The 25,930-nt window shown below is 47.1% G+C and overlaps 1 protein-coding gene across 12 annotated transcripts in view; it reads left to right on the forward strand.

Annotated features, from left to right (window-relative positions):
- Positions 1-13,102, forward strand: part of CDH26 (cadherin 26) — a 49,620-nt gene extending 36,518 nt beyond the window's left edge. For 4 of the 12 annotated variants that reach the window (XM_086330996.1, XM_086331007.1, XM_086330998.1 and 1 more), the window contains 4 exons: positions 1,289-1,366; positions 4,494-4,544; positions 7,406-7,480; positions 9,190-9,545. In XM_086330996.1, coding sequence (XP_086187122.1) covers positions 1,289-1,366; positions 4,494-4,544; positions 7,406-7,480; positions 9,190-9,393 — 408 coding nt within the window. In that variant the 3' untranslated portion in view covers positions 9,394-9,545. Of the gene's footprint in view, positions 1-1,288; positions 1,367-4,493; positions 4,545-6,551; positions 6,813-7,405; positions 7,481-9,189; positions 9,546-12,492 lie in introns of those variants that run through there. The other 8 variants (XM_086330997.1, XM_086330999.1, XM_086331008.1 and 5 more) reach the window with 4 other exon arrangements.
- The last annotated feature ends 12,828 nt before the right edge of the window (positions 13,103-25,930 follow it).

Below are 25,930 nucleotides of genomic sequence, written 5' to 3' on the forward strand. Positions count from 1 at the left end.
CCCACCCAAGTGTTAGCAATGCTGAGGCCGAGAAACTTTATTTAGGGCAAATGACATTTTTCAGGTGAGTTTCTCTAGTATTACTAACAGCAGCTACCAATTATGTCCTTGTTCAGTTCAGTTCAGTCGCTTAGTCATGTCTGATTCTTTGCGACCCCATAAATCGCAGGATGCCAGGCCTCCCTGTCCATCACCAACTCCCGGAGTTCACCCAGACTCATGTCCATCGAGTCAGTGATGCCATCCAGCCATCTCATCCTCTGTCGTCCCCTTCTCCTCCTGTCCCCAGTCCCTCCCAGCATCAGAGCCATTGGTAAATAAGGCTGCCACTGTGTCCACACTTCCCTGTTATTCCATCTTATGTGAATACACCAGCCTACATCCACACACTGGGGACACTGCACACTCTCAAGAAGATTCCCTTCATCTAGACACCATCACTGATTCCACCCGCCTTGTCCTTTTCTGCCATCGGACACACTCCCTGATCAAGAGGGTCTGCAGGACAGCACGGGGTCCTCCCCTCTCTGTGGGGAAGCCAGTGAGCCCTTAGGAAAGAAATCCAGGCCTTCCCTGGTGGCCCAGTGGTCAAGAATCTGCCTGCCAGTGCAGGAGAGAGACACTGGTTCGATCCCTGGTCTGGGAAGATCCCACATGCTGCAGAGCAACTGAGCCCATGGGCCACAACTACTGAGCATGTGCCCTAGAGCCTGTGCTCCGCAACAAGAGAAGCCACCACAATGAGAATCCCAAGCACTGAGACCAAGAGTAGTCCCCACCTGAAGCAACTAGAGAAAGCCCTTGTAGCAAAGAAGACCCAGCACAGCTGAAATAATAAATAAATAAATCTTTTTAAAAGAGAAGAAATCCAGCACTTCTCAACATCTGAGTCCCTCAGTGAATACTTGTTGAGTGAGAAATGGATAAGGCTCCCCACATCACTGCCCACTGTGGTAACCCCAAGAACCATCACTGAGGCTTAGAAGAGGGCAAGGACCAGTTTTGAGATGCTGAGGCTGATTGATACGAGGTTTTCTCTTTGGTTGCTTGATTTTTGTTGTTGCCATCACTTCACGTGAACCGCTAAACAAGAAACTTCACTTCCTGACCAGCGATTACAAAGCGTCCGCTTGCCAGGTTGCCCTCCTGCTTCACAGCGCAGGCTGTTTTCCAGGGTCAGGATGCTGTCTGTAATGCCAGAGGGGAGACGTTACTCGCTGTCTTCTGTGTTTAATGCCGCCATCTGTAATTTCAGCCCTAGTCATATTTCTTTCCCCCGGTCCCACAGGGAAGGTCATACCTCGGGGATCACATGCCAGCTCTGTCCATCAGCGCAGCCCAGGCGGGCACCAAGCTGGGAGCTAAGGTGAGTGTGGCTCGTTTGCTGCTTGTGTTGAAACAAGAGGGGTGACTTTGGTGACCGTTCGATGCGAGGGGGACACCATGGCTGCTCCCCCACCCACATCCTGGGATGTCCCCCTACAGGCCCACCCCTCGCCTGCTTTCACCCCAGCCACTCCTGCAAAGCCCCTGCAATTCTGCTCAACCTCACATGCCTTTGCTCCCAGCTCAAGTGTCGGATGGCTCAGGGCCACACTCCAGTCCGTCCAGCGCTAACTTCACGACTTTAAACATTATTTTCCTTTAAATGGACTTGTGTCCAAAAGAAGTGCATTTCTTTAAACAGGAAATTTTATATTTCAATTGTAAGCAGAAAACAAGTTTTACTTGTATAAAGAGCAGGTGAGTGAAACACAGACACAATAGAAATAGAACCCTGTAATTCTAGGTAGAAAATGTGGGAAGAGAGAGAGAACCAGGACAGGCTGGCACCTGACGGACACTTCCTCCTTGATGTCATTAGGAGCATGGAAGAGGAATTAGACAGGGACTGATTTTTCTCACCACGCAGTTCAATGTCATTTGAAACCCTGTTCCCAGTCTGGCTAAACTTTCCCTTCTCTAAGCGGACGAAGACTCCACTTTGGAAAAGAGCGAGTTGACCCAGGGCTGGTGTCATTTATTGTGCAGGCGCCTGGCTGGGGAGAGCAGGACCAGGTCCAGAGGGCATCTGCCCACCACTCATGTTCCCAGGGGGAGGGGGCACAGAGACTCCTGGGGAGGGCAGGCAGGGGCCTCTCTTCCTTGACTGGTCTATAAGCTTCTGGAGGCCAGAGCTCCTGGCCTATAAGCTTCTGGAGGCCAGGCACAGTAAAAACTCTGGTCCACTAATCGTGCCCTGGGATTTGCACTCTGCAAGTATAATCCCACAGCATCTTTACCAACCCCCTGCCAGAGGGTACCTTGCTCCCCCAACTGCAGGGGAGGACACCAAGTCTGCTCTTCTATTTTCTGGTGAGTCTCTAGGTTCCCTTTATGATGTCCTGCAAATAGTCAGTGTACCTGTTGTGGCTGGATTGATAGTCAGCCATTCACACACCTTCCCTCAGTGAGATTGTCACTTATGATTATCAGGTGACCTGCTATTTTAAAATCTGTGACAAGGCACGGACTTCCTTAGAACTGTTACTGAGGACCTGTGCCTGCTTTATTTTTTCTGAAATTTTATTTCATGATTGAAGGGCTTATATTAAAAATAGAAACCCAAAGCAAAAGTTGTCCACAATCCCATCCCAGATCTAAACAGTTTCATCTGTCTGTGTCAGCTTCTAGATCTTGTGTGCATATTCAGTTGGCAGGTGTTTATAATATCATCCATAGAATGTTAGAATCTTCAAGTCACGTTGGGTCACACATACCCACTTTATTTTATTCTTTTCCCTTGCTTCTCTTCACCTTTCCTTTTCTACTTCCATTTCCCCTCCCCCTCACCATAATGCTAATTTTTATTTGCATGTGAGTATCTGAGGAGGAAAAGGTATAGCTTCTTTGTTTTCACTTAGAGGGAAATGCGTTACCTTTGGAGTAAACTAGCAATTTCCCCTAGGATAGAAAATAAACACTACCTTCTCTGTTGAGTGTATCTGACCAAGTACACCTTGTCCTGGGAACTCCAGTGAGTTGCATAGCTTTGCTCCTGCTGCTGGGACTTCACTGGTGATGGACAGTGGGTTCCCTTCTAGAAGGTTCTGTGATTCTGGTAGAACAAACACACAGTTGTGAAAACCTCATATATCTAACTAACTATTGTGATTGTTGGGTGTTACTGAGTTGTTGTTTGATACTATACTATACAAGTCGCTTCAGTCATGTCCAACTCTGTGCAACTCTATGGACAGCAGCCCACCAGGCTCCTCTGTCCACGGGATTCTCCAGGCAAGAATACTGGAGTGGGTTGCCATTTCCTTCTCCAGGCCTTGTACTTGGTTAATACTCTCCTGTCATCATCTTGAATATTTGATAGCTCTGATCAAATATGACACCCACAAATAACTGCATTTCTCTGTATTCATGTCTGGGTACCAGAGGTCATCTACAAGATCAAGAGCAGTGGCCTTGGCCCTAACCAACTTCCAGTCCATTGACTCCACACCTCCTGCCAAACTGAGCCATGTCCTTATATACTCCATGTACACATTCTAAAACTATAGCTGTGCTTTTTAACATGACTTTTCAGACTCACACAAAGTTGTAAAAATAGTTCAGAGTTCCTGCGTACCTTCCACACAGCTTTCCCCCAGAATAATAATCTACATAGTATGTTATCAAAACCAGAAAACTGACTTCGGTATGACACTATTGACACAGGCCTCAAATACAGACCTTATTTGGACTTCACTAGTGTAACTAGCTATTGTTTAACAAAAAATTTACTCTTCTGACAAGAGCTAAAATGGTTTCTCAAGGGCCAAAGAGTCACTGTTTTCATGACAGAAAGCTTTTAAGAAAGAATTCAAGACCTCTATAATTCATTATTTTTCTCAGGCTACATTTGAGCCAAGATAAAAATGAGTTATTCTCTTTTGCACAAACATGATTCCATGAATCCTTGAAAGGGCTTGTGCATTGATAGGTGTGTCCCTCTGACCGTGGAAGGGTCAGCTTCATAGGCATGGAACCCAGTCAGTCCCACAGGCCCCTGTGCTCAGAAGGGCCTTGTACTTGGTTAATACTCTCCTGTCACCATCTTGAAACACTTTATATCTGGCAAGGGGCTCACATTTTTTATGCTGGGTCCTTCCAATTATGTAACCAGCCTTGGGTCTTAGGGATGAATGGGCCACATTCACAGACTTTGAGGCCACACTCTCAGCACACTGTGAGTCTGATGTGAATTTTGTAGACCCAAGATGGGCTTGAAAATCTCATATGTTCATGCTCCATCCCCACAAAGCAACTATAAAACTCACCCATGGATTTCTGCTAGGAATACCTACACTATCATCAGATACCTTTAGTGCAGAAACAGGAGGCCTCATGGTTACAAGAATTTCTAGTTATGTGTTTGCATCTTTGGGTAATTTATATGAAACCAATAAACACTTAATTTTTTTTTACTTTAATTAATTTTTCATTTTTAAAAATAATTTCAGGGTCATGGTGTGTTTTTTGAACCAAGTGTGAGAAACAAATACTCTACTCCTGTAAGTATCAATGAACAAGTTACCATGAAAAGAGTTACCTTACAGTCCTGGCAGCCGTGGGAAGCCCTGAAAATGGGAAGCTGGGAAGGGGGAAGGTGGTAAAAATATATCCAACCAACATCCAAATAAGCTGAAAGCAGTGAATGTGGGAAGCAGTGAAAAAAGTGAAAGTGTTAGTCACTCAGTCTTGTCTGACTCCTTGCAGCCCTATGGACTGTAGCCCACCAGGCTTCTCTGTCCATGGGATTCTCCAGGCAAGAATACTGGAGTGGGTAGCCATTCCCTTCTCCAGGGGGTCTTCCCAACCCAGGGCCTGAACCTGGGTCTCCTGAATTGGCAGGTGGATTCTTCACGGTCTGAACCATGACTTCTAGGGAGCAGATGAGAACTAAATAAAGTACTTACCTCCAGACCTGAAGGCACCAGAGGTTTTCAGTCCCTGACAAGTTTCTTTTGCTTCTGAGAAGCTAGGAACTTGGTGAAGGCCTGAGTATTCTTTTGCTTTGATTCTTTATGGATTTATAGAAGTTTTGAACTAAGGGGGATATAGAGGCCACTAGTGCATTTCCTCCTAAACCTTTCTAACAGCAGAATCCTTCTTTACAAATGAGATCTTACAAAGAATGCCATTATAAATAAAACAGAAAAGAGCTGTTTTTTTATTAGTACTGATTTTGAAGTGCAATGACATTTACAACATACACCTGTTGCCAAAGCAACAAATAAAAATAGTGATTCAACTGGAAACAATAACAACAAAAAGGAAGCTGGATATTGTGGAGGAAGTTTGCAGAGTTCTTCCTTAGCATCTAATTAATTGCCTCACATTGTTGAAATTGATTCTTAAGGTGTCAAGAAAATTTCAATTTATGACAATAAGCAGTTTCAGATATTTTTAAGGGAGTTCAGCTTATCGTATCAGGTTCTCTTTGATTAAGCAAACAAGCGACAAAAAGCTTCGTTCAAGTTTCATAAAAGCAATTATAATATTTTTGCTTTTATTCACATGTTGGGAGGGCTCAGTTAAAAAGATGTAAGCCCTTCTCCATTATATTAGAAAAATAACATTAAATATTATTATTAAAATAACTTTCACATAATTAGAATGAAATCCAAACACTCTTGCTGAAGTACCTTTGAGGAGTTGTGGGTCCTGGGAACATGCCTGAAGCCAGGGCTTCTGTGCCGAGTGGCCAGGGGAGGGAAACTGTGCTCTTGGCCTTGACAGAGTCACGTGCAGTAAATGTGGCAAAATGAAGCAAAAGCAGCAAAAAGTGGTGTGTGGTGGAACCTAAAATCTACTCAAGAAAAAATCGACCCTGAGTTTCCCTGGAGACTGGTGTTATACCTTCCACGGGGCTGGGAAGGATCACAGGGTCTGACCAGCAAGCACATTGGAGGAAGGGCCTGTGTGTCTTGTATCCTCCTCCGAGAGGCTCACGGGAGCTGGAGGGCAGTGACTGAGGACACAGCATCACCAGGCAGCAGGTCTCCAGGGTTGTTGGTAGGGGTTATCCCTGCTATCTCTTTGGCTAAGAGCGTTTAGTTCAATTCGCAATGGTGGGATGGGATGGGTTTATGTGTATAGACAGATACGGGTACAGACAGGTGTGTGTGTATATATATATCTTCATGGACATGTAAAATTATCCTAAACTTCACAGTGTTTTATACACATCTTCTGAAGTATACAAAGTACCCCTAAATTCAGGGGTGATCAGAAGTCATTGCAGCTGTAAAAGTCACCAATGTGTTTCTGAAAGTGAAAGTGAAGTCACTCAGTTGTGTCCCATTCTTTGGGACCCCATGGACTGTAGCCTACTAGGCTCCTCCATCCATGGGATTCTCCAGGCAAGAATATTGGAGTGGGTTGCCATTTCCTTCTCCAGGGAATCTTCCCAACCCAGGGATCGAATCTGGGTCTCCGGCATTGCAGGCAGACACTTTACCCTCTGAGCCACCAGGGAATGCTCTCATGTCACTCTCCAATTTAAATCCACCTGACAGCTGGCCGTTGTCCTGGCATGGTCTGCAGCCCTGAGATCTGGGATCATCTGGTCCCTCCTGCGCTGTCCTCCGCCTGCAGGTCTGGGCTGCCTCCAGCCTCCTGGCCTCTGCTGGCCTTCCCTCCTCATGGGCCCTCCTCTTCCTGAGAGGCCCCGGGTGCAGGCGGCCTCTCTTGCACCTTGCACGCTCATCACTATGTTCCTCTCACCCTGGGTGGAGGCCCCGCACCTGTGTGAGCCTGAGTGAGGGGCTGCTTGGCCTCACATGCACAGGCCTGACTACATGATGCAGGTGAGGCTCTCTGGGGTCCCGGGTGGCCCCCACATGGAGCCTCCTAAGCCCACCTCCTCATGGCTCTACCCCACGCCTCAGCCAGAACCTGAGACCCAGGTCCATGAGAGAGAGAAGGCAGCAAGGCACCCTGTGTGCACGAGGTGCGGCTGACCTACCAAGGCAGGAGGAGGGGGATTAGAACCTGAGATGAGCTGTGCGTTGTGGGGACAGGTGGTGGGATGAGCTTCCCCATGTGGGGCAGTCAGCCTCTTGCTGATTCACGTTTGTGGACCAGACCCAAACTCTGCTGGCCAGGCTCACTCGGCTTCCTTCTTCCCTGGAAGCCAAGGCGTGGAGGGCCCACCAGTCCCTCAGTCAAAACCGGCAGGGCTGCCCTCTCTCCCTACACACACGGAGGTGACATCTGGTTAAATTGCCCTTGGCCTGTTGTCCCCTCCAGGAGAGCTGAGACAGTCCTCCACCTGGTGGTGGCCCCCGTGTGCCCGCCAGCGGAGGCCATCAACTGAGGGGAGCTGTGAGCTGACTCCGACAGGATTAGGACTCTTTTCTTCACTTTTCAGGTTTGCCTCAATACCGTGGTGCCCAGAGGACCCCTGGAAATGAGAGCAGGAGTGATGGCAAAGGTGCTGAGTCAGGTAGGAGGCCCCCAACTCTGCAGATGCTGCATTAGAGGGTCTGGGTGCTCATCAGAGCCTCCTGGGGACCTGTTTTGTGAGACGTGCCTGGGGGCCCCTTCCTCAGGTTGTTAGAGTGGATGAAGATGGGTCACAGGAAGTGAGAACCCTTCTAGTCTAGTCCCTGGTTATCATCACGTGTCATCTGGCTTACCCACATTCACATCTGTGTATCTGCCCTCTCCACCCCACACAGCTTGCCCTGTGGATGGAGCGGGTGGGGACCAGTTCACCATCTGACTGGGCCGAGGAAGGCTGCTTCCTGCTGAGGCCCATCCTCCTGTCCCCCAGGCAGGCAGGGAGCCTTCATTAGTGCAAACTTGGAGCTGAGCTGGGTGGTGTGAGAGGAGGCAAAAACAGCAGATTAGAAGGCCCGGTGCTTTCCCTTGTGAGCCTTCTAACTTAGTTGGGGTTTATGATGAATTATTGATCTCACAAGGCTTCTAAACTGCTGAATCAGGGCTGGAAGCTTCTGCTGTCACAGGCCTCGGGAGCTTTGAGCACAGACCCCCTGCAGATCCTGGTTTGCTGTGTGCTCACCAGGCCCATCCTTAGTTATCTACTTGGCTGCACTGAGGGGACATGATGGAACTGATGACACCCCAGTCACAGCCCCTGGATTCACCTTTCAGCTGGCTTCCCCCCCCGCCACCCATGCCCCAAGGCATAGGGCCACACGGTGGCCACAGTTCCTGCAGGTGTGTGATGTAAGGATGAAGGTTCCCAGGTACTGTGGTCAGCAGGTCTGGGGACCAGTAGATGCAGGGCCAGGAGACGATATTCCCACTAAATGGAGAGCCTGGAGGAGCCCCCGCAAGCGGAGCAAGGTGGACACAGCTGGCTGAGAGCCTGGGGACATGGTGGGGGATGGGTCTGACTCTGAACATCTTCAGGCCCTAGATGAGTTCACTTTCACACGAATGCTGTGAGCCAGTGATGGCTTAGAAGAGTCTTGTAAACCCATCCCCACCTTGATCTATGAAACAGGCTCTATGAAACATTAGAGACCTTATAGGGTATTTGGCAGAGAAGGCAATGGCACCCCACTCCAGTACTTTTGCCTGGAAAATCCCATGGACGGAGGAGCCCGGTAGGCTGCAGTCCATGGGGTTGCTAGAGTCGGACACAGCTGAGCGACTTCACTTTCACTTTTCACTTTCATGCATTGGAGAAGAAAATGGCAACCCACTCCAGTGTTCTTGTCTGGAGAGTCCCAGGGACGGGGGAGCCTGGTGGGCTGCCGTCTATGGGGTCGCACAGAGTTGGACACGACTGAAGCGACTTAGCAGCAGCAGCAGCAGTAGGGTATTTGGAGGTCAACAGGGAAAAGCCCTTTAACCTCACCCATCCATCCGTCCCACAAACATGTATTGGGGATGGTCATTCAAGGTGACAGCAGGCTTAGGGCCAGGAGGGGAGGTCTCAGGCCTGGGTGAGGGATGAGTCTACCCTGTAAGAGGGTAGAAGGGGTGGGCGGTTTTCTTCCATGTCCCCGTCATCCTACCCAGGTCAGGGCCACCGTCATTGTGTGTTCCCTCCCTGAGATCAGGAGGAGTGTGACGGGGACCCTCCTTTCAGTTTGCTGCCGTATCTGAGTCTGTAGAAACGCCTGTGATGGGACAAGGCTCACAGGCCATGGCACTCACCTCCTCTCCTCGGTTCCCCTCCAGCAGCTCTGTGGCACCCGTGACCCCGAGGGTGATCCTGGCTACCCACCTCATGTCTACGCAGAGGAGGGCGAGTGTGAGCAAGCAGACAGCCTCAGCTCTCTCACCTTCTCTGAACATGACCTACCACCTGACGTGCTGGACTCTTTGGGGCCAAAGGCTGCTCCACTAGAAGAAATATATTCTCAGTCAGCCTTTCGTTCCTAAAAAATGCATATTTTGGTGAATTGGAATAATTCACAAGGGGAAATCACTATTCTAGAATGCCTTTTTCCTTTTGTTTTTTAAAAATTACCTTCTAGTTTTTTTTTTTTTAATTTCTTCTAAGTCCTTGTTAAACCTTTCTTGCATCTTCTCAATCCTTGTCTCCAGAGTTTCATCTACTAAAAAAAAAAAAAAAATTACCTTCTAGTTCTAACAGAATGAGGGTAAACTGAGTCTGGATTAAATGATTCGACATTCTGGGACCTCTTGAACCAAAACAAAACAGCAGGTCATACTTCTTAAAAAATTTGTCAGGCATATTTTCTAGAGAAATTTGAATTTAATTGTGTAATTCCTTGCTTCCATGAGCAGCCCAACTCCGAGAATAAATGAAATATAATCCACAGATTACCCCAATTATTTGAGAACAACAGATAATGCTGGGGAAAACAACAGGTAAAACTGGGAAAAGATTTTTAAGTGCTTACTTAAATTTCTTTATTATGGTTCTGCTTCAGTTTAAGTGAAACACAATAGGGTAATATTTTGTAGAATATTTGCAATTAGTATTTTTAGTGATTTTTAAAAATATATTAGTCCCATTGCACTTTTTGAGTAGATAAATAGATAAAATTTATTACCAAAAGAGAAATAATTAAAACTTAAAACTTTATGAGTGGTAAATATTAAAAAAAAAAACTGACATAATTTAACTTGCATATACTATGTAATTAAAATAACTTAGGAGCCTTTGAGTGACTCAATTCTGATTAAATTCTATTTTTATACAACATCACAAACTTTAATTGATTTTTACATGTCCACTTATCACTAGTGTAAACTGTGGGGGAGGTGATAGTGTCCTTTATCTAAAAAAAAAAAAATGTAAATAGTAGGACATGTGTCTTGTATAGACTGTTTTCTTGGCTGTGTAATATATAAGAAACTGGTTAAGCAAAATTTTGAAAGATACCAGGGCACTTTAATGTATATATTAGATATCTAAAAGCCTATGGCAAATTCTAAAAAACATTATATAATTAATGAGCATACTCTTTTGTGCACATCCTCCTGAATTCGAGTCCAACTCTTTGTGATCCTATGAACTGTAACCCACCAGGCTCCTCTGTCCATGGGATTTCCTAGGCAAGAATACTGGCATGGGTTTCCATGACTTTTTCCAGGGGATCTTCCTGAGCCAGAGATCAAACCTGTGTCTCTTACATCTCCAGCACTGGCTGGCAAGTTCTTTAACACTAGTGCCACCTGGAAAGCCCCAAGTTTTAGCTGATGCAGAGTTAAAACTTTTCTTTCTAAAGAAGCTGTGGAAATACTGAAAGAGATCACAAGAATTAGTACATAGTCATTTCATGTGTCACCTAGTGCGTTGGGTAACTAAAAAAGAAGAAAACCGTCTCCAAAGGATTGGAAAGTCTAAAACTGGCTCACAGTTGTGTAGAATAGCTGTGCTAATTCTGGAATGATTCTGAGGAGAGCCTACGATGTTTTCTGGGGAATTCAGGATTCCCATCTTAGTCCTATCTTAGAACGGTATACTTCTTGAGTCTGAATGGTTGGTGAGGGTCAGTAGGAAGTCATTGGATACTCCTGGATCTGAGGCAAGGGACAGAAAACTATGGCCATGGGGAACATCTGGCCCACCATCTGTTTTTGTAAATAAAGCTTTATTGGTACACAGCTGTGCTCATATGTTATTTAAGGGCCATCCACGACCACTTTGTGCTTCCATAGTAGTGCTGAGTAATCATGATGAAGATATATGGCTCACAAAGCCCAACACATTTACTTCCTGGCCTTTTAAAGAAAACAAGAACACTGATCCCCTTGTCTAAGGCATTCTTTTTAGGAACTCCACATCTCATCTAACATTTAAATATATCCATAAAAACTTAAAAGTGAAAGTGTTAGTTGCTCAGTCGCATCCAACTCTTTGCAACCCCATGGACTGTAATCTGCCAGGCTCCTCTGTCCATAGAATTCTCCAGGCAAGAATATTGGAGTGGGCGACCCTTTCCTTCTCCAGGGGATCTTCCCAACCCAGGGATTGAACCGGGTCTCTTGCATTGCAGGAAGATTCTTTACCTCCTGAGCCATCAGTGAAGCCCAAATATATCTATACTCTGTGTTAAAGTCAAATACATTGCCATACAACTCTGACAGGTTTTAGATAAGTTTGCTTTTGGCTGTAGGTAACTTGACTCCTTTACTAATGGTTATGAAATCTTGGCAGTTGTGCCTATTAGTGCATTCTTACATTATGAGGCTCTCTCCCACTAATTGTTCTCAAAAGTAGTAAAATACTCATGAAAAATTCAAGAACGTGGAATTGAACAATTAGCAAGAACAAAATGTTATATTTTGTAGATATTTAATTAGACATTTATTAATTTTGATTTTGCTGTTTTCTTTGTGTATTCTGAAGTCTGTATATATGTTTTTGTAGGTCTTGAGCCTTTGGGGTATATTGTCCAGTGGAGACACTGGCCCTGTTGGCATGTTTATGAAGCCCACCTGGTACAATGCTTTGACTTTCCCCTTTAGATTCCAGTCTATGTTGTATATTATCACCTGCCCCAACTGACGTCTGCAGGGAGCATTCTTGAATATTGGCTGGTTCTCCCCATAGGTTGATTCCCAGGTCTATCTCCATGCTTTAAAAGGTTTCCATTAGAAACAGCCTCACCAGGAAGTTTTGGGAAAAAAAATGTTAGCCTCCAGTGGAATTTATGTACACTCGTGAATGAAACCAAGTCTTACTAATGGCAATGAAGAAGGCAATAAAACAGAAATAGTAAATATTTTCCTAGAAAATGTGATTTTTTTTAAGAACATTAGCCTCCAAATTACTTAGCAATCCAAAGATAGCTGCCGTCTCATAAGTTAAATATTTATTTTGCATTTCATCAATTTTGGGTTTCCATTTCCATTTACAGTCTCATTGGCTTTATGGAGTTTTTCATCAAGGGAGTTTGTTTTTCTTACTTTTCTAATTTGCTAAGCACAGAAGCTATCTTGGTTGTTAAAAGTTTCCCAGCTGAAACACTAACCCAGGAAACCTTATCTTATGTCCTTGTTGAGTAGGCATAGCAACAGTCCCCTGAAAGATGGCATGTGGGCAGAAGACGGCAGACCTCGTGTGGTTGTTGTCTCCTCTGAAATGCGTGTGTTAGAGGCCAAATAAATCTGCCTCCGCCGTCAGGAGAAGAAGGAGGAGGAGAAAGAATGTTGGAGCTATAAAGACAGAGAAGACTGGTTCTTTCACTTTCCCAGCATGAGGTCACTGGTATTGGAATGTGACAAGAATATGCAGCTGCAGCATAATTGCTTCAGTATCTGTTACCTCTCCTTCCTCAGTAAAAGACCCAGAATGTGTGGCCATCCAGAATGGGAAGGACATTTCCCATCCTCCCTTGCAGCTCGTGTGGGCATGTGACTACATTCCAGTCAATGGAGGGCAACTTCCAGAAAGCTGTAGACTCATCTCTTCCCTCTCTTCTCTTTCTACTGGTTGGAATGAGGAGATGATGACTGGCACAGGGGCAGCGGCTCTGGACATCGTCATTAGCTGATGCATGATGCCTGGACAGGATAGAAGGGGTGGAGGTCTCTAACACCAGGGAGCCCTGCTGGACCCATCCCAGGACCCCATCTCCTCAAATGAAGGAGAATTAAATACATTTTGTTCAAGCCACTGCTGTTTTGGATTTTCTGTCACTCAAGGCCACATGTACTTTTAAGTGTTATAAAATATAGGAGCAAGATAAGCAAGCTGTAAATAGAAGAACTCAAACTTGGGGCATGGGCTTGTAGATGCATCTGGGGGCAGGGATTCAGGCAGTGGGTCTGGAGGACAGGTGGCCCATATCAAGCAGAAACAAAGCATTTACTAACAACTCTCATCTGTTGTTTTTTGGAAAGCAGCCCTTGGTCTTCCCTGGTGGCTTAGACAGTAAAGAATCTGCCTGCAATGCGGGAGAGGGGCTTAATCCCTGGGTCAGGAAGATCCTTTGGAGAAGGGAACAGCAATCCACTCTAATATTCTTGCCTGGAGAATTCGATGGACAGAGGAACCTGGCGGGCTACAGTCCATGGGGTTACAAAAAGTCAGATATGACTGAGTGACTAACACTTTTACTTTCCTTGTTCTGAAAAAGGATTGAGGAAGAAAGTTGTGGGAGAAATTCATACTGTAGAAATGCATTAGAGTAAAGTCCCACAGGAGAGATGGACATGGGCGACTGCTGGCCAGGGCTGGAGTGGCATGAAATGTAGGCAGCTGTGCTAATGGAGACGGTCTCGCCTGCAGCCTGCAATCTAAGTTGACTGAGAGCTGGGTAATTTGGAGCCTTGCAGGGCTGAAAAAGCAACTGCTGTGTCTCTCAAATGACATCAGTCATTGGAATGGTTTTGTGCAAAGCAGTACACTTAGTGGAAAATAAAACAAGTGCCCCGTCCCACCAATCTGTGAGCCTGGGGGCAAGAGTCTCTCTAAGGATTTTGCCTTTCTACCCAGGGCTGTCATTTTGGATGACTTGAGGTGGGTGGTGCCATGTACCAAGGGACGGAAGGTGTCAGCCGAGAGAGAAAGCGAGCTTGGAGGCCAATGAGGAAGGTCAGATGCTCCGGGGTTATAAACTACGTCTCAACAAAGAGAGCCCACTGGAAACAAATAGATCAGAAATCTTTATGTTTTTTGAAAAAGAGCTTTGCCTAAGAAACCACAGCCTGGTCTGAAAAAGCCTGTGATTGTTCAACTCTAGAGCAATCCCTGAAAACAAGGAGCAAACTGTGGAAACCATGCAGGTCCCAGGAGGGGCATCCCCTGGGGTGTCCATCCCAGCCCAGTGCAGGGGAGGCAGCAGCTGGGACGCAGGTGGGGCCAGGCATGGCGATGCTGCCGAGGGGTTGCCGCTGTTCCCGCATCCCTGGGTTTGCTCCTGCAGGTGGGTCACTGATGACGCTGTTCAGTATTTTGCTTTTTTCCAAATGGCTGCATCCTCCTGTTCGTACTCATTGACTTCATGTTCGGTGTGCTGAGACCAGGAACTTATGATCTAGTTTGTAGGTTGTGAAATCATGAAGAACCTCATCCATATCTGTTGGAGAGGATGCTGCTTTGCCTGGGATCCTGGATTGGGAGCCAAGTGCAGAAACTGGCTGGGGCCTTGTAGCCGGTTCCCTTGGGGGATGCAGGGGAGGGCGTTCTCTGTGTGAGCACAGATAGGTGGGTGCCCAAGGGTGGGTGGCAGCAGAACTACTGTCCCCTATCCTCACTGTCCCTTCTGTCCCTCTTTCCCAAGTCTGAGTGAGGGCAATGGCTTCCCTAAGTGACAATGACATTTCCCAGCCCTCCTTGAACTTGATGTGACCAGGTGACCATGTTCTGGCCAATGGACCTCACACTGCAGCAGCACATCTCAGTCGATGCTGAGATGGAGGAGAGCAGGGAGTGTCTTTCCAGCCCTCTACCCTCCTTGCTGGTGGGAACGTGGCCATGAAGGAAGGCTACTGGGGACCTTGGGAATGGAGACTTCCCAGTGGGGAACGATGTGTTAGAAGAAGCCTCATGCCTCACCTCGGAGACCACGAGGGCCTGAATCACCTCACTTTCATGAGCGAAAAGTACATTTGTCTCTGTTTACTGGGGGTTTGTGATCTGTCATTCACAGCCAAACTGAGTACTGATTAATGCAGGTTATATGACCTACAAAGCAAACCAATAAATAGAAAAAACATTGACATAGCAAAATATGTGTGTCATACTTCAGAGCAATTACCTTGTTTAGTTTTCTTCATTGAACAGGTTTTTTTTCCATTTTGTTCAAATATTTGCACAGGGCAGGTTTCATTCATCGTGTTGCATGACTTACTATAGTTCTAAAACTCTCCAAAATGGCTGTTGCTCCCCTGTGACAAGATTATTTTAAATATTCTTTTTTTTCTGGCCACATAGTACTTTTTGAGCTTGGGATTTGACTTTTGGAAAGAGCCAGAAGTCATTCAGGGCCTCGCTGGGTAAGCAGGTGAGGAATTAGCCTGAGTGACAGTTCTGTGGGCTGAAAGTGGGGTGAAGGGGGCTGGGGTTCAGAACCTGGGAAATGTTTGGCATCATTGTGCAGCTAGCCCAGGTGAGTGGAGAGTGCTCGTTTGACATCTGTATTCCCCATATGTCTATTTAAAAACAATCAATTCTATAGTCATTGCCTTGTGAGATTCCCTGGAGAAGGGAATGACCACCCGCTTCAGTATTCTTGCCTGGAGGATCCCATGAACAGAGGAGCCTGGCGGGCTGCGTCCATGGGGTCGCAAAGAGTTGGACATGACGGGGTGACTAACATTATCACTTTTTCACTTTTACTTTGTGATGTTCACAACCAGGCTCCTAGGTTTCTGTGGCTAGGTAAGTGGATTCACATACCTGGGGAGGTGGTGTTACCAGGACACTTGTTTTAAGAAAAAGGTAATTTCCTGAGGATGCTATGTCTGCCAATCAGGAAAATCCACATAGAAATCTGAACCCGTGAAGGAGCCTTCACCAGGGAAAGATCACTGGGCAGTTCCCGGGTTTTAGGAACAATACTGTCCACTGCTCATGGTTTCCAGATGCTGCAGTTTCCATTAATTGATCATTTATAAAACTAACTGAGGGGAAAAAAAAGAGTGATTTTGTTGTTATTCTTATTCCCATCATCCTAATGAACCACCTCCGAAAGTTGAAATTCACTCTGTATTTTGCTGTCTCCGTGGGGAGAAGCCCAGCTTAATGAAGTTGGAGTCAGCGGCCACAGAGAGCTCTAGGGGGCTGTACTTTAAAGGCATGTTCCACAGGCCAGGGGTCCCAATCATGGCAATTTTGTTTCAGGGGCCCTGGGGGATGTCTGGAGACAGTTTAGTTGTTACAACTCAGGGAAGGGTGCTCCTGGAATGGGCGGAGGCTAGGGATCCTGCTAAACTACCCACAGGGCACAGGATGATGCCCATAACAGAGAATGAGCCAGTCAAGAAGGCCAATAGTGCCAAGGGTGGAAAACCCTGCCACAGACCCATGCGGACCCACTCTGAGATGCCATTCAGATGGCAGGAAGCTAATGACCTCTCTTTTAAAAGAACATCCCCCCTCAGATGAGCTGAGACACATAAGCTGTGCAGTCAATCGTGTATCTCAGGGGGTCCCTCTGGGCCAGGGCTGCCTCCCTCCCACCACTTACCCTGGTTGACACTGCCCTGTCATCAAAATGCTCTTAAGCCACTTCCTGCAGGGACTGAAAACAGAATAAAGATAATTAGACAGGAGCTGCTTGCCCCTGACCAAACAAACCTGGAGTAGACAGAATTCACATGTGAAATGCTTTCAACCCAGCAAAACGAGCTCATTGTGCCAGGTACCATGTTAAACAGAAAGTTGATGTGGAATCTGTAGCGTTTACGGGGACCAGAGCCAGGCACAGCCCACAGAGGACATGTGGTCTGAAAAGGGGTCCAGCTCTGCCTCTCCCTTGCTGCAATCTTCCCCAATCTGTGCATCAGTGTCTATTTTTAAGACTGAGGTTCCATTCTGATGGATGGCTTTCCCACCTCAGCTCCCCAGAGTCTCAGCATTTTCAAGGACATCAATGTGACCCAGAATCAACTATGGCAGGGGAACTTTGGTATGTTGGTATTGTAGGAATCTGTCTGTAGGACTATCTTTCCAACACATCTCTTCACTCTTCTGGGAAAGCACATATGGGAATTCCTTTGGGCAGTCCTCTTTCTTCATCCCCTGATCACATGGGCTCTAGAGGTAGATTGTGAATGACCTAAGCTAGTTAGGATCACAATCATAATTGGCTCAGAGATGAGCATATCAGCCAATCTGAGGCAATGAGGGTCAGGCCCAGGAGTTCTTTCTACTCAAGTCTTTGGGTAGGGAACCTGAGTGGGTGTAAGTGCAGGGGCAGTGGCAGCCATTTTGCAACCATGAGGGGAAGCTGTGGTGCTTCGAGGGCCAAGGGCACCATATTAGGCAGCATGGAGGGGAGCTGACAAGAGAGAAGGACAGAGGCTGACCCCTAATAATGGCTAACTCCATTTCTCTGGTCCTGCACCAACTTGTGATGCCACAACCTCCTGGACAATTATCTGTACCAATTAGCTTACTTCTGTGCTTGATTTTGGTTTTTAGAAACAAGCCTAAGTAAGAAAACTCCCTTTAATGAAATGACTTGCTTCAGAAGTTTTAACTGGGAGTCAAACTTTCCCAGAGACCCCTGGGACCCCCATGAGCTGCTCCCCCTGCTTTGAATGGCTTAAGGGGGCCACATGGATGAGACAGGCCACAGCTGGACAGGGGCTGCAGCAGAACAGTTATGAGAAAATGATGAAACCAAGACTAGCAGAACCTGGAAGATGGAAACACTGGGCTTTGATCCAAATGCCCAATAAGTTCTTCCTTGCCATCAAGGTCTGAGTCTACGAGTTTGTGCATGTAATGGATTTCTCCTCCTTCAGAAGATTCAGTTATGGATTCAGCCATCTGAGATTTAATACTTGGGGGTTAATTGAATTTAATTAATTATTTGTAAAAACTTCCTTAGGTTCTTTAGATGAAAGGAGGGTGATATTCTTGAAATTCTGTTTGTAATTTCCACAGAAGTTGGTATTCTTCTCTTGTATTTTTTGCACAGCTTTGCAGGATATGCAAGTTTCTTTGGAAGACAGGTTGAGGGAGAGCAGGAACGGGACAAGGTGAGCAGCTACAGGACTCCTGCCCCTACTCTGGGCTTCTCTAGGTGTTTATTAGAGGCCACGTGGCCAGCACTGTCTGCCGGGGTCCAGCCCCGGCTGATCCAGGGTGTTCGAAGCAGGGACGGCGTCGGCGAGGATCAGGATACAATAGCTTCAGTTAGATATTAATTAGAGATGTAAAGAGTAATAGAATGAGGATAGCTCAGTAGGAAAATTCAGTGGAGAAAAGAGGCTGAGTAGCTTGGTTTACACGGGAGACCAATAAAACTTCAAGACAAGAAGTTTGCACCACTTATGTAGGCCGCAGGCGTCCTTCCATTCTCCCGAAGGAGAGGAGACACTGAGGCCTCCCCGGTCGGATCTTAGAAGCCCAGGCATAATTAGTAAGCATGGCGGGTTCCGTGCTCCAGATGGAGACTCAGCCAGAGTGAGAGACAGAGAGACATGGGGAGACCAGTCTTTCGAGGAACTGATCCCAATTCTTTATTTTCCAGAGTCTGTTTTTATACACTGAGATGTTATACAAAAGTCACGTGGGGACAGCAGTCCTGACTTTTATTAAAGTCAGGTGCTTCATACAAATGTATACAGAGGTCTTAGGGGTGTTACATCATCTTCTGGCCAGGGGGGCCTGCTGACAATTTATGACCCTCTCCTTGTGACAGTGGTCAGTCAACCAGGACACTTTTTTCTCCAAGGGTGATTATTCTTAAAACAGACGCCACCCAAATAAAGTTACATTCCTATAGGGTGAGGGTGTAGTGGATGTTAGTTAAGGAAAGAATTTACTTAGCCTAAGATCTAACATGATTAATATCAAAGGTTAATACTTATTTCTTCTATATATTCATTAATGTGTGTAAGGGCAGGAGATGTGGAGACTTAGCAACAAACATTGGCTCAACAAATGAAAAACCCTTCACCAATACAATTTCTAATCAGCCCATTATACTTATACTAATAGTTTTCTAACTTTTCTAAGGAACCTGTTTTTAGAAGGTTTAAAGCATCTTGTGCCTCTCACGGTTGGGAGGCTGTGAGCAATCACATGTGGCCGGACAAGCCTGTCAGGCAGGCTAGAGAACCTTCAGAGGAGTTTGTAAGTTGAAACACTCCTGTCATGCCCAGGAATTATTATTAACTGGAGCTCTAAGTTAACTCCTTCTCCGAAAGAGGTGGTGGGAGACAGCCCCCCGTAAAGTCAGAGGTGTAGGGGAGAGCACAAAGTAGTAAAGTAGGCAGGCTCTGGTTATGGGGGTAGATGCTTGAGAATTTCCAGGGGGACTCCTGAGGCTCGATCCCGCCTTTGCGTATGTCGAGCCTCCTTCCTCATGACCTTTGTCATGGGCAGAGTGCCTCACGCCGGCCCCCAACAACTGTCTTTGTGTTTTCACTTTCTGGATCTGCCTTTTTGAAGCTTTTATCTCCTACTTTGGAAGCTTATTAACTTAATCCATCACATGACTTGTAAATCAAGACCCAACAGGCAGCTGTTTGCTTCTCTTAGCTTTTAATAACTTCGGTGACATTGACTGTAAGACTTGACACATTCTATAGGTCAGTTTTTAAACATGGAGCAAACACTGAGTTGTTCCTCAGAAGCCAAACAGGCTAAGAATAATTTTAAAATAATGCAGTAACTCTAATTATTAAAATGCCACCATAAAGGCCTGAGCTTTGCAATGAATGGGAGAAGTTGGAATGAGAAATTAACCCTGAAGTTAATCTCTGTGTGCAGCCAGGGAAGTTAAAGCAAGCAGCTTGAACAGATAAATCCACAAGTTCCCTTAACGTAACAATGCTTTATTTCTCATTTTGACAAAGGCCAGTAATGGTACAATTTGGACTTCCAAGTTTGCTGCAGTGGGGGAAAGATGAAGAAACACAGTGGCTCTTTAATCCTTTTGGCTAGAAGTGGTCCCTTGGCCACAAGCGATTTTCACTGAGAGATGGAGAGGAACACACAGATATTAAAAGCATGTTACCTCTCTACCACCATGAGATGGATTTCTATTCCTGTGTCTGTTAGTCAGGAACTAAACTTGAGACTCTGATTGAGATGGTAGAATTATGGAGAACTCGAATGTAACCCTAACAAAAGAATCATGTTTCCAGCCCTGGTGTCCCACAGGGGATGAAAACACTGTATATATATTAACAGAAGACATATTGTAGGTGTTTAGAACATCTGCTGTGGTTTGGGAGAAAGCCAGGGCTTGACATCAAGTCTATCATTTACCTCCTGCCTGATTAAGTTTATTCAATAGTCTGAGCCCTTGTTGCTTGGTCTGTAAAGTGAGGAAAACCACAGTCCTTCTCTTACAGGTTTTCAAGAAATCGTTGATATCACCATCATTGGCATCACCGTCTTCATCATCACCATCACCTCCACGATCACCATCACCTCCATCACCACCGTCACCTTCACCATCACCGTCACCTCCACCATCACTGTCACCTCCACCATCACCGTCACCTCCACCATCACTATCACCATCACCTCCACCACCACCATCACCATCACCATCTCCACCACCACCATCGCCTCCACCACCACCATCACCTCCACCACCACCATCGCCTCCACCACCACCATCACCTCCACCACCACCATCACCGTCTCCACCATCACCTCCACCATCACCATCTCCACCATCACCGTCACCTCCATCGACACCATCACCTCCACCGTCACCATCACCTCCACCGTCACCATCACCTCCACTGTCACCATCACCTCCACCATCACCTCCATCTTCACCATCACCATTTTCACCATCACCATCACCTCCACCATCACCATCACCTCCACCGTCACCATCACCTCCATCTTCACCATCACCATCAGCACCATCACCATCACCTCCATCATCACCATCATCTCCACCATCACTATCACCTCCACCACCACCATCATCATAAATAACATTAACAAACTTGTATTTTTAGGGTCCTGAACAGATTAGTTATTATTTGGGCACCACATTCCCATAGAATGGTCTCCAAATACTGATATCTACCGCCTATGACCATAGCTCCATAGAGAACTCCACTGCCACTTTAAGCAGTGGTACACCAGGTATGATGGTGATGGGAAAATGTGAGTGGACCTGGGGACTTTGCATCTGTGGAACTATCTCCAGGTTGTCAGTGGTCATTGAGTTGCTGAGCACTGTCCCTATGAAGAAACAGCCTAGTTCTGAAGCAAGACAACACACTGAGAGCTTGCACAAATACAGGTTCTAGATCTGACTTAGGAAGTCTGGCTACAGGTCTGGGAACCTGTCAAATGGTGATAATGGTGATGCCAATGATTTCTCAAAAACCTGTAGGAGCTCTTAAATAGGCTATGGAATATTGTTTAAGCTCAGTCTGTATACAGACGGCATGCATTCAACAAATATTTACTGAGCACTGATTTAAGTGCCAGGCCTGTGTTAAACATTTGCCTACATTATTTCTCACATTCTGTTATCAACCTCACTTTGTAGATGACAGTGGTAGACTTGGGGAAAACAAGGAACTCACCCAAGGCCACACACCTCAGAAGTGCATAAGGAGGGGAGCTGAGTCCAGAGCTTGCATTCCTCATCACCCCTTAACAGAAAGGGGTCTTCTCCAGGAGCCACAATAGGTAATAAAACTGTCAGGCCACCTCAGGGCTGAGGAGAAGGTAGTAGAGGGGTGAATGTCTATCTTTGGGGGTTAGTACCTTGGAAATGGATTCCTGGAGGAGGTGTCAGTTATTCAGGAGGGCAAGAGGTGTGTGTGTGTGTGTGTGTGTGTGTGTGTGTGAAAGAGAGAGAGGGGTGGGGAAAGAAAGTGAGAACATGGCAGAGGAAATCACTTGTACAAAGGCCTGGCAAGGAATCATTTTCCCTGGGTTAAGCAAGGGGGCTACAGTGCAGGGATGTTTTCAGTGTGATTTCCTCTCCACTGGTTTATTACTGCTTATCAGAGGCACGCAGAAGACTTTCTTTTTCTACAAATTTTAATAAAAGTTCCTTTTAAGCGTGGGAGAAAATAAATAATAACATGTCAAACCCATGATATTATATATGGTAGTGCTTGGAATGTAGCTAAAGTTAAGGCACAGGTTAAGAAAGAGCTTCCCTAGTGGTTCAGATGGTAAAGAGTTTGATCCTTGGGTTGGGAAGATACCCTGGAGAAGGGAATAGCAACCCACTCCAGTGAGCTACAGTCCATGGGGTTGCAAAAGAGTTGGACATGACTTAGCAACTAATACTTTGACTTAAGAAAGTGCATCGGGATAAATGCCATTATGGAGGGTGAAAGGGATGGTACAAACAGTGAAGCTGGGGAGCCCAGGGGAGCTGAAGATTCAGGAAACTGGGTCCAAAGATGTCTCTGTCCTGTCCAGGTTGGGCTCCTTGCTCTTGGACTTTGTCTGAGTGTGAGTGGCTCTTTTGTCAATAATGCCACATTCTTCCAAGTTGGGGGAACGGTGTCCCAGTGCTGTTAACCATGAAGGGATGATGTGTTACAGGCATTAGGGCCAAAATCTGTCCTGACACTGGTCAGGAAGAGCTGTGTGCTCTGGGGAAAGAGCTAGGAGGGAAGCCATGGGAACCAGTCAGCCCAGAGCAGGGACTCACAGTTCAGGAATGTTCTCTGGTCTCATCCTGACCATAGCCTCAGAGCCGTGGCCATTACACGATTGGCTAAAAATACCTTGGTCCTGGGCTGAGGGCTTACATTTAGAGAACTGCTCTCCAGAGGCAGCCCAGGGAGAGCTGATATAACCCAGGGTCAGCAGGCAGGCCTTCTGGCTGCAAAGGTCAGCCAGCCCTGGATGCTCGCACTTGGCTTCTGCCCGGATGGCCTCAGCACTCAGGCTCGAGCGAAATGCCAATTTTGGCGCCTTTGCTTAAGAGATTTGCAGAACTCTGTAGCCCAGTCCTCTCTCTGCTTGACTGTCTAAACAGAAAAACTTTACTGGGAAAGTTTGCAAAGGAACACCTTGAAAGGAAGCATGCATACTATGCTAAGTTACTTTAGTCGTGTCTGACTCTCTGTGACCCCAAGGACTGTAGCCCACCAGGGTCCTCTGTCCATGGAATTCTTGGGTCAAGAATACTGGAGTGGGTTGCCACGCCCTCCTCTAGGAGATCTTCCCGACCCGGGGATTGAACCTGAGTCTCTTACATCTCCTGCATTGGCAGGCAACTTCATTATCCCTAGCACTGCCTGGGAAGACCAAGGGGCAGGGCTTTAACCCCATAGTGCTTCAGAAATGCACCCCCATGTCTCTGGGCAGCTGCATCTCAAATTCCTGCAAGGAGAAGTGGAACTCACAGGGACGTGGGCACTAGCATTATGCTTTCAGGTCTTGGCCTCTGAGGAGGGACAGACGTGGACAGGAAATGAATCAGTTCACTTGGGGAGGGGCTGTGGGTAGGAAATCTGTCCAGCTCTTGCTGCTGACCAGCCTGGGGCAGCGGGTAGAGGAGCTGATTAATGCCCCAACTATGAACAAGGAAGATGCTCCAATGAGAAGCCACACAAACAGGCAGGACTGTTGTGCAACTGATTTATGAGCATAGGCCATCTCTTCAAGCAGACACTAAGTTTCCAGGGGCAGAATCAGGTGGAGCGGCTCTTAATAGTATAATTCACCACAGCTGCTTGAGCCCCTAGTACGTGCCAGGGCCAAAGTGCTTCTCCCTGTTGTTTAGTGACTAACTGGTGTCTTACTCTTTGGCACCCCATGGATTGTAGCCCACCAGGCTCCTCTGTCCATGGGATTTCCCAGGAAAGAACACTGGAGTGGGTTGCCATTTCCTCCTCCAGGGGATCTTCCCAGTCCAGGGATTGGACCCACATCTCCTGGATTGTAGGATGATTCTTTACAACTGAGCCACCGGGGAAGCCCACTTCTTCCTGTACCATCGTGATGAATCCTCATGGCAAGTGCACCTGGCTGGACCCTCTGCTCACTGGGGTCCTGAGGGCTGCCTACATGACACTGCTGGCCATGGGAGAGTGGGGACTGGCCTAGAGTCCTCCGACACTGCTGATCTGCCTGGGCTGACGTTCCCAGGGTTAGGCAGGCAGGGAGCCCTTGTTCAGTGCACTGAGGGATCTCATGGGCTGTGATTAATGGGACCAGGTCATGATCCTAGCATTGGTTATTTTTGAAGGCAGGATTTGGCCAGGATCCTGAGGCTGAAATAGAAGGTGCACTTTTGCTCTCTGGTGGGGTATTCTGCTGGGTTCTTGGTGACCTTTGTCCTAGACCAGAAGCCTCTGACACAGACTATAGCAGCTGTTTTCAAAGTGGAGTGCCTCTAGGCCAGCAGCAACATCATGACCCAAGAACTCCTTACAGTGCGTGTTGTCAGGCCCAGCCTCAGACCTGCAGGCTCAGGTGATGCCAGTGTTGCGTGTATCAGCGAGCCCTCCCCGGGGATCTGATGCTGAGCCGTCTGAGGAGGGTGGCCTGGGGAGATGACCGGTCCCCCTCACGTCCTTCCTTGTGGTCCCTGAGAACCTCTGTAATGACAGGCAGTGTAGAGGCAGGTCCCGACAAGGAGGCCCTGATGGCGAGTTGCCCCTCTTGGGAAGGGCTGGGGGCTGGTGTCAGGTTCTTGGTGTGTGTGGGCAGTGAAAAGATCCGTCCTGGCTGGGCAGCTGTTTCAGGACAGGGCCCTAGTGAAGGGCAACCTAGTTAGTCACAGAAAGCGTGCTTCTCTCCCATGACTGCTCCAAAGTGGCCAGGCCTGCTGCGAGGGGGCTTTCTGGTACCTATGTACAGGGAATTCAGGGACCCCACTGTGCTCTCCAGCATCTCAAATGCACAGAGAGATCTGAGCTCAAGGCAGAATGTCAGCCTCTGATTTGGACTTTGTTTCCACTAGGAAGACAGATTGTTCAACTAATGCACATTTTAGCTTCGGATGAAATACCCAGGCGTTCAGGATCTGCTGTTCGTTTGTAAAGTTTCCTTGCTCAATACATCATTCGTTTGCAGAGATGCCACTAACTAATAATTCAAAGTGGGTATACTTCACTCAACCACGATTAAAGAACTATAGCATACTTTTCTGAATGCCAGCAGTGAAATCTGCTTCCACCATCCATCTTTACTTTGATTAAACTGTCCTTAACTAATAATTCCAGATGGAAGGATTTTAAATCAAGCATGGGGCTGGAGGGATCAGGGCAAACTCTCAATAACCATGAAGACATTTATTGCAAACAGTCTCCAGATGGGCGATTCTTAGGTCCTAAGAGTGAGTGATACTTCCTGGGATGATGTTGCAGAATGTGGGCCATTCACACCCATTGCATAAGAGTTGGGCAGCGAAGTGCAGCCTTCACATGTTGTGTTCTCGGATGGACGGCCAGGTTCTGGGAGTGTCCCTCCGGCCTGTCTTGCCCACGCCTGGCCTGGAATCCTATACCCTAGTCACGCTGAGATTCTCCTGGCTCCCTCCCTCTTGCCTGCAGGTGCCAGCTGAGGTGGCCTGGCCAGCACCCAGGCCCCGGCTGTGTTCTCCTCTGGCCCGCGGGCTCTTCACATGGCCCCCTCACATGGCACAGGGGAAGTGCGCCACCTCCTGGCTTGTCTGCCTTTCCGTTTGGCCACAGGCAAGCCTTCCAGGGGCAAGTGCTGACTTAACCTCTTCTGTTACACTGCACGGAGCCAGGTGCGAGCTGGATGCTTCAGCAGTGAGAGCTGAAGTAACAGCTGAGTGACAAAGCCCCTTGCTGGTTCATGTGGAGGACAGATGACCGCAGGATACATGGTAACGATGGATGGAATGTGCCA

This window comes from Bos grunniens, chromosome 13, assembly GCF_055505025.1.
Source record: "Bos grunniens cultivar Pamir isolate PY7600 chromosome 13, Bosgru_T2T1.0, whole genome shotgun sequence".
NCBI classification, from domain to species: Eukaryota; Metazoa; Chordata; class Mammalia; order Artiodactyla; family Bovidae; genus Bos; species Bos grunniens.